Below are 9,127 nucleotides of genomic sequence, written 5' to 3'. Positions count from 1 at the left end.
CACAATCCGAAGCCCAAAATATGCTACGCGCGATAGCGTTTTTCAGCGTGCGCCCAAAAACAAAAAGCACACAGTGCAAATTGTGAAGCGCGCACAATCCGAAGCCCAAAATATGCTACGCGCGATAGCGTTTTTCAGCGCGCGCCCAAAAACTTTTAGCGCTTCAGCATCTGCTGGAGTTGTGCGGCGTTCAGAAAAAACAAAATTTTAGTGTGTAGAGCCTTTTTTGGGCGTGTGTTGAAGATGCTCTGAGTGAGGTGCTTTCTTTATGTAGTACACGGGATCGCGGAAAAACTTGTTGCGTTGCAGGAGACAACGACGGGACGGAGCAGAGAGGAGAGCCGTTCGCCTCCGGCAACCTCCCCCAGCCAGACAAGCGCGCCACTTCTTGAGAGCTCTCTCGATGGAGGGGAGAGATGCAGCCGTGCGCGTCTCCCCGTCCCTCCCAGTCCCATGGCTCACACTGGTCCAGCGGGACCCCTCGCGATGCTCCTCCTCGCCCCCTCCGCCGCCGGCCAGACGTGGGCGCCCCGCCCAGCCGCCCCGCCGCTCCGGCGCCGCCTCCTCGCGGCGCGGCGCGGTCGCGTGTGCGTGCCCCGGTGCACCGGCGCCGCCCCTCCCCCGCGCCCCGGCGCTACGGTGAGTAGTTCACTCGCCCCGCCTCCCAGTTTTACAGAGCAGCCCCAGCCTGTCGCGTGTCCACCTTCAGAGATGGCAGTAGTATTAACAAGGTTCAGACTTCAGAGATGGCAGTAGTATAACTAGTTGTGCCTGCAATGTTTAACAACTCCGCTAAGCCTTTTGGGGAGATTCACCTCTGCCAACAGAGGAGTATAATTAATCCAAGTTGTGTCTTGTGAGATTTTACCTTCAACATGATGAGTCTGTCAGCGTTGTGACACAGGCAGAGGACAGTTTTACAGAGTAGGCATGGTTTGCGTCAAGATGATGTCTAGTTTTTTTTTTTTTTTTTGCCTGAAACTTTCATGAATCCACATTGCAGACACACAGCCCAGCTCGCAGCAAGTGCTCGCCGTTGCTTGAGAGTGCTCTGTTGTCGCCTGCTGGAAACGAACCGGCTGCGGATGAATGGAAGGCGGTTCCTGATATTTGGAGGACAGCAGCAGAAAAGTACCCTGACAGTGTAGCTCTGGTGGACCCTTACCATGATCCTCCGTCCGAGCTGACTTATAAGCAGGTACTTGTTGAACAACCACCATAAATTCTGTTGCTGCCTGATTATCTAAGGCATTTTCTTTCTCTAGAAATAGGAACACAAAGTAGGCATCGTTGGGCCATATGTGCTGTTTCTTTTGTTACTGAGTAACATACATATGCACTTCAATACTGGTTTTTTATATATTTTATCTGATGTACCTTCTTTATCCAGCTTGAACAACAAATATTGGATTTCTCTCATGGTCTGAGGGCCGTGGGTGTTGCTCCAGATGAAAAGGTAGCCCTTTTTGCTGACAACTCATGTCGGTGGCTAGTTGCAGATCAAGGTAATTTGCATTTTTATTGTTTCAAGACGTTTAACATGTATTATGATGCACATGTATTGTTCTGCGATCTTTTATGCTTATCGATATTAGCTGCTGAAGAAATGAAGAGTTCAAATCACTGGAATGTTATGATCATATATGTTCATCAGTAATCATGCCACTGACACATGCAATCCAGGGATCATGGCTACTGGTGCTATCAATGTTGTTAGAGGAACAAAATCTTCCGATGAAGAACTGTTCCAAATATACAGCCACTCAGAAAGGTGAGTATCAACTCCTTTTGAAATGTGAATTTGAAATTATTCGATTGTGCTTTTAATGGTTCATTACGCAATCTAGGAACTGTAAAAATCTAAGCCGCGCACAACATAAATGAAATTTCATCCACTTCTCTCTTTCTACCCTTGAACTGTTAAGCCAAGTGCCTGTCAGGATTCAGGACCTGACCATTAAAAGCCAACACACTATTTTGATATGCCTATTTAAATTCTTCCACTGATTTTGTTTGATAGAATTTTGAGATTAGAATTGAGCGAGGTATTGATGTTAACGGGACATGCAAATTTGAGGTGCAAGTTTGGCATGGTTTTGCCCTCTACAGTTAAAGTAAGAACTGGATGGACTACCTTTCAGATCAGACTTGTCTTAGCACGTGACAAAAAGTGCAACATCTGCATTGTAGTTTTGACATCTTTACTGGACCAAAATGTTCATAATATTCTATTATTGTTATCATCATGCGCACGCCTAGCGATGAACTTAATCTCTCAAATTATGCTTGCTTGGTTATTATTTTGCATCTAGAATGCTTTGCCTCAAACATAACCCTGTGTATATATCACATTGACTCTAGAGATCATCGATTGCTAGTTAATGGTGCTATGATGAATATCTCATGCTTATGCAGTGTAATTTTTTATAGAAATATCGGTTTTTTACTTTCATGTTATGATATGACTTTATTGTTTTTCCCCCATCACAGTATTGCACTTGTTGTGGACAGTCCTCAATTCTTTAACCGGCTTGCAGAAACTTTCATTTCAAGGATTAATGCAAGATTTATTGTGCTACTTTGGGGTGATAAATCATCCCTAAATAGTAAAGCTGTGATGGACATACCTGTTTATGACTACAATGATATCACTGAACTTGGACGAGAAAATCGCAATGCATTGTGCTACTCAAGTGAGCAAGGTATCATTTGCATGATACCATAATATGATATAAATCACAAGAAATGTTTAGCTGAGGATGTATGGAGCACGTTTCTTCTAATTTGTTGGTACTTCACTTTCTTCTGCATTTCTGACGTTGAATGTCAGATAAGTTGCTAATCATTTGCATCATGTAAGATGTCTTAGCATCCAATAATATAGGCCTCTAGATGTACCTATTACTGTTGGTTTTGCAAGCTTGTCATTTAATGGTTGGCTCAAAGTTATGTCGAAAGCTTGCCACTTAAGTTCTTTGCAGCCAACAGCAAATGGTTTCTATCTAAGCTTAATAGCTTTGGCATCTGTTGTTTTAAAGAGGAGCACACAACTTATTTTTTGTTTCTTCAGAGAATATGACACCACTAGGAATATTTCTATAGAAAATTCTTCTTTTATTTCCAACATTGTCATCTCATGGTTCCTTTTCTTCCAACTATGTCCTACTTTATTGTAACTTTTTCTTCCTTTAGGTCGGCAAGGTGTCTTCGAAGCTATTACTCCAGAAGATGTTGCGACTCTAATATATACCAGTGGAACAAGCGGCGCACCAAAAGGCGTGATGCTTACCCACCGAAATCTCTTGCATCAGGTTAAACATGCAGCAATGTTCAAATATGGACAATGAGTTTTTTACTTTTAAGTAATATACTATGCCTTGTGCAATAACCTCTATTTTGTCTCCTTATCTTGATGTAATCCTATTATATAAACATGGGTACTTTTGCTGATCAGTATCATGTTTTTCTGGATTTCCTAAAGTATCTCAAGTCTGAAGTGCCTTGATTTTTTAAACTGAAGTGCTTAGTTTTTTCAAAGTGTTCCTTCTGTATCCACATAAAGATTTATGATGTTTATGTTCTGCAGATAAATAACATGTGGGAGATTGTTCCAGCAGTACCTGGTGATAGGTTCCTAAGCATGCTTCCACCCTGGCATGCATATGAGCGTTCTGCCGAGTATTTCATCCTCACTCATGGAACTCAACAAATTTACAGTAGTGTGAAATACCTGAAGGTATGATTTTGGTACTTTTCATCACAAAATACTTCATTCTAATTTGTTTTGGCAAAAGGCCTAGTGATGTCATTAAGTTGAGACACATGTGCCCTATGCATGGAACCCAGTATCACAATGCGCTCAACATTTTGTGTACCTTGCAGTTTTCTTCTTGTTCTATTTTTATTGCATGTCTGTTGTGCAAGATGCTGAAACTGCTTATGTAATATTAACATCTTTTATTTTCTTTTATAGGCAGATTTGCAGAAGTACCAACCTCATTATGTTTTCTCTGTACCACTGGTCTATGAAACTCTGTACAGGTTAGTTTTTCTAATTATATAGTTAAACTGCTTATCTAAACTATGACGTTTCTTACAGGAATGATATTGGATAGTAGAATTACTTCAGTTCTCTAATGCTCTGAATGCAGCTCCATGTCATATTCACCTTTCGTTTGCTATCAACATCTATGTTTGATTATATCTTTTTTTGCTTGTTTGGGCTATCAGTTTTCTTAATCCATGAAATCGATATTTCTTGTCGATCACTAGTGATTAGCAACAGTTCGTAAAATCTTAGATCCATTTTGTAATGTTTCTTCACTTTGTACAGTTCGATTCAGAGGCAGATATCTTCCAGTTCTCCTGCTCGAAAAACTGTTGCCCTTGCACTTATCAAGATAAGTTTGCTATATATGGAGGCAAAGAAGATATTCGAGGTATGAACCCTGAGTTAGCATGAGTTACTTAATTCGCGTAGCTGTAAGTAAATTCGTTATATTCTCTTCCTCTAATTCTTTGATGACTGGATGTTCTCTATAAATTTGTGTCCCGTTGGATTCTGCTTTTGTAGCCTCTTTCTTTCCCCTGAGCCCAATTTCCTTTTTCTGTCTGGAAAGGGAACAGTCTTATCAAAGAATCCTGTCAAGCCATCACCCATTTCCTACATGTTCAATTGTCTATGGGCAAGAATTGTTGCTGCTCTTTTGTGGCCCTTGCATAATCTGGCAAAGATGTTAGTCTACAAGAAAATCCATTCTACAATCGGAATTTCGAAGGTACACTTATCTTGCCCATGTGCCTATTGCTATGCTATCTCGTTTGCAGTTTGAGTGTGAAATGAGCTTCCTGAACTTTAGTCTTGACTGTACTTAATAATTCTATGGTTTCTGTGATAATTTGCAGGCTGCTATAAGTGGTGGTGGAAGCCTCCCGATGCATGTGGACAAGTTTTTTGAGGTACATGATTATCAATAAATATAATTCTTATGTTAAATGATCCATTCATCAATATTGTTCTCTTTCAGGCCATTGGTATCAAAGTGCAAAATGGCTATGGTCTAACAGAGACTTCCCCTGCTGTAGCTGCTAGGCGTCCATTCTGTAATGTAAGAGGTTTCACATGAGTATATGCATTCATTGACTGATCTTCTGGCATGTTGAAAAATAATTGGTTTTGTATTTAATAGGAAGATCATATAGTGAGTTAGGTGCAGGCTTTTGGCGGGCGACCACCATGGAGGTGGATATTTTTTAAAAATTCGATAATCACATTTTGGAGTTACAAAAAATTCTGAAAAAAATTATACACATTCATATGGATGTGTTCTACATGTGTATAAAGTCTGACGATGAAATACATTATGGTGAGAGCTATACAATAAAAGACAAAATCCAGCATTTCTAGTAGTGAACAGTGTTTGTGCTGTTCATCGGTTTCAAATTGTGATTTTTTCTTTTTTGTGTAGCTCTCATTATAATGTATATCATCTTCAAAAAGTGCACGCATGTAGAATACATCCATATGAACATGTATGATTTTTTTCAGAATTTTTTGAAACTTCAAAAGTATGATTTTTGACTTAATCAAAATAATCACCTCCATGGAGGTCGCCCATCATTGGCATTTTTCGGTTAGATCTTGGGTTATTTGATGCTAATTTCTTCACAACAAAAAGCCGAAAAAGGTGGAATAATGTCATTAGTATTATTCAGATGACACATTTTTGCTCCCAGAAAGGATACCTTACTATACAAATAAACTCGGATCTGGAAGCAGACATGGCCCCTGAAATGCATAAGTTTTCGCCATTTTCTTTAAAAAGGAGCATGCAGGATTTTTAATTTCTAAGGACAAAGAAGATGATAACTCTGGTGTTGTATGTTTTGTGCTGATCTTGTGCTTCTTCCATACCTGTGCATATTTGTGTGTGATTTGAACTGATTGCAAACTTATAACCAGTTGTGTGTGAATTACCTCCCATTCGTACTCTTCCCTATTTATAGCTTATGTTATACTCAATACTAACATAAGCAGTTGATGTAACAAGGTTCTTGGCACAGTTGGCCACCCAATAAAGCATACAGAAATCAAGATTGTGGACATAGAGACCGGTGAGGTGCTCCCAGATGGTTCAAAGGGGATTGTGAAGATTAAAGGACCACCAGTAATGAAGGGATATTATAAGGTTCTATCTATTCCCTATACCAACACAAATCAACTGTCAAATATTATAGAAAGAGATCTTGTGTAAACATATTACTTGGTGCAATAAGCATATTTATTCAGCACTCAGGATCTTCATGAAACTTCGTTTCCTCAGTGACGGATATATTACACCCCAAGCCTGTTAATTCCATGAATAGAGCACAAAGTTTCAGACGTTATGATCACGCTTATAATCAACTAACGAATGTATAGGACACAAATATTGGACATTTTTATTTATCATGACATCAACGCTAGTATTGGAAAAAATAGAATTTACAAAAACCTCACAAACTGTGATATTTCTGAACCATCATTTCATAAGGTGGCGTCGATGTCTGTCAGTTAGCTAAATCTTACAATCCATATTAAGATACCATGCTCTGTACTTGTTCATTTGAGCTTCATCTTCCTTAGAAGGTTCTCATTTATCTTTTAAACTTCTGTTGTCACAGAATCCATCTGCTACAAATAATGCTTTGGATCAAGAAGGTTGGTTCAACACTGGAGATATAGGCTGGATTGCACCTCACCATGCCACAGGGCCTAGTCGAAAATGTGGAGGGATACTTGTTCTTGAAGGGCGTGCAAAGGATACGATAGTTCTCGCTACAGGTATTGCAATTAGTTTGTTGTTTTTTTGAGAACGTCACTTTGAGTATTATGTACTCAAAGTGATTTATTTACAGTCATCTCTGTGCATTGATTTATGACATTCCACTTCTTTGTATACCGGGGTGTGATGTCATACTCTCGAAAAAAAATCAATTAATTCATATGTACTTGGAGATCACATAACTCTAGTTAAATTTGGCTGCACTTGAATGTTTACTAGATCTAATTGCACTTGAATGTCCCAATTTCCAGGTGAGAATGTTGAACCTGCTGAGCTTGAGGAAATAGCAAGCAGGAGTAGCTTGATTGATCAAATAATGGTTATTGGCCAGGTAAGGAAAAGGGCATAACCTCATAAGTGCTAGCTATACGGGATGTCCTGCTATGATTAATTGATTATTATCATGGCAATTGATGCTCCTTGATGTGGTCTGTGAGAAAATAAAAGTTCTCAAGTGATAAGCAAAAATGTTGAACTGCCAGATCGTTATTTCAAACCATGTGGTGTATTTTTGTTCATGAAAAGAGTTAGTACAATACGATTATATGTAGGTATTTCGATGATGAAATAGATCAGTACCACTGGTGAAGTTCAATGATGAATTTTTGTCATGGTCTGTGTTATTTGTTTGTTGCATAGGATCGACGACGCCTTGGTGCAATTGTTGTTCCCAATAATAATGAAGCTCTAGCAGCTGCAAAAAGAAAGTCCAGCCTCGATGGGAACAATGACGAAGCCAAAGATACGGTCATGAACTTGCTATATGATGAGCTGAGAACTTGGTAAGAGTTGCCTGCCTTTTTTAATTTAACGTTTCAGATAATCTTATTTTTCTTGTGAATTCTGCCTACATATTTGAGACTTTTTAGCTAATTTGAAGATTGCAGATGTTCAATAATCAGAAGAGAATTAAATCACTCATTGAAAGTTAAAACAAAATCAGCAGTAGTGAGACACTGGTATTTAGGATTTTAATTTTAACATGCGATTTCAGTCTTGTCAGATCAATATCGCATAAGTTGAATTAATTTGTTAATAAATACCAGGATGGCGGGTTGCTCATTCCAGATTGGCCCTATTCTTGTTGTTGAAGAACCATTTACGGTAAGATTTTCTCGAACAATGCACGATAAGTTTCCGTTAGCTGATCATTGAGTAGCTATGTTATTTACTAGCTTGGTATGGTTTTCCATATTCAGATTGATAATGGTTTGATGACACCGACCATGAAGATAAGAAGGGACAGAGTGGCAGCCAAATATCAGAGTGAAATTGAAGCCTTGTACGAGTGAGATGTGGACCCTGGGTCGGCCCATAGGTCGTGCAAACAAGTCAACCGCCCCGAGGCCTGTTTGATGGAAGAACAATTTTAAGATGGTCCCAAATTGTTTTGGTCCGTTCATTTTGAGACAAGTTCATGTTTACCTTGTCAAGGTTAATAGCGTCTTTGCACTTCAATAGTTTTCATTAGTTAGCAAAACCTAAATGGTAGGGTTAATGTAGCTGGAAAGAAACATGTAGTCAACTACTGATACACTGTACATATCGATGCAAAATCAAATTATTAATGGGCTGGTATGATATGAAAACCATGTAAATGGATATTATCTCCTAATTATTCCTTTTCATTTCGTTCAAACCTGGTTGTTTGGGAGAAAATGCGAGATTAATTTTAACGAACATTTTTACAGCCATTTCTAAAGGAAACTAAATTACTTTGGATTTTTCCCACGCAAAAAATAGTACTTTGGATTTTTGTGGCAGCATTTAAAATTGTATTTGTGAACATGGTTCATTTCTATTTATATGATTTTCCCACCTACTACATGTTTTTTGTTTCATACTAACCTATATTACATGTCATTATTTAAAATTTTGAATTGCAACCAGTACCATCCTCTAGTGTTAAGAAACTGAGAAAATACTGATGTACAGTTGTACACTGGCCATTCACTTGTATGGTATGGTTGTTGACAATCACTCAATCAGTACCAATTGATGCTAACTAATGGAAACGTACTTACCAAATAATTTATTGGTTCCTTGATATCATTGCTTGCATTATAGCCAAATTTACCCTCCGTAGACCAACGGCTGAGATTAGAGCATTGTCTTACACCTAAGGAGGTAAAGAGGACTATCTTAAAAGAACTCTGGACTGAATTTTGTACTAAAAAATCGTGCAAAATAAGATTAACCTACGTGTTCCATACCTTTTCTTATGGGAAATTGGAATTTGATGTTTTCTTCTTTTATACAGTTCACATCACCAACATTTCTTAAGAATGATCTTCACAAAATAG

At 38.7% G+C, this 9,127-nt stretch overlaps 1 protein-coding gene across 1 annotated transcript; it reads left to right on the top strand.

Annotated features, from left to right (window-relative positions):
• Window positions 1–329: 329 nt before the first annotated feature.
• On the top strand, window positions 330–8,463 carry LOC125553147 (putative acyl-activating enzyme 16, chloroplastic). The gene is made up of 18 exons (XM_048716931.2): window positions 330–639; window positions 1,004–1,198; window positions 1,391–1,505; window positions 1,684–1,771; window positions 2,491–2,702; window positions 3,193–3,311; window positions 3,587–3,736; window positions 3,974–4,041; window positions 4,334–4,439; window positions 4,620–4,778; window positions 4,906–4,959; window positions 5,028–5,108; window positions 6,051–6,188; window positions 6,664–6,823; window positions 7,076–7,155; window positions 7,464–7,606; window positions 7,871–7,928; window positions 8,024–8,463. Exons 1-18 carry the CDS (start codon window positions 454–456, stop codon window positions 8,114–8,116), a joined length of 2,205 nt encoding a protein of 734 aa, XP_048572888.2. The 5' UTR covers window positions 330–453; the 3' UTR covers window positions 8,117–8,463.
• The last annotated feature ends 664 nt before the right edge of the window (window positions 8,464–9,127 follow it).

This window comes from Triticum urartu, chromosome 4A (assembly GCF_056163025.1).
Source record: "Triticum urartu cultivar PI428250 chromosome 4A, HENAU_Tu73, whole genome shotgun sequence".
Taxonomy (NCBI): Eukaryota; Viridiplantae; Streptophyta; class Magnoliopsida; order Poales; family Poaceae; genus Triticum; species Triticum urartu.
This window is presented reverse-complemented; position numbering and strand designations above follow the sequence as displayed.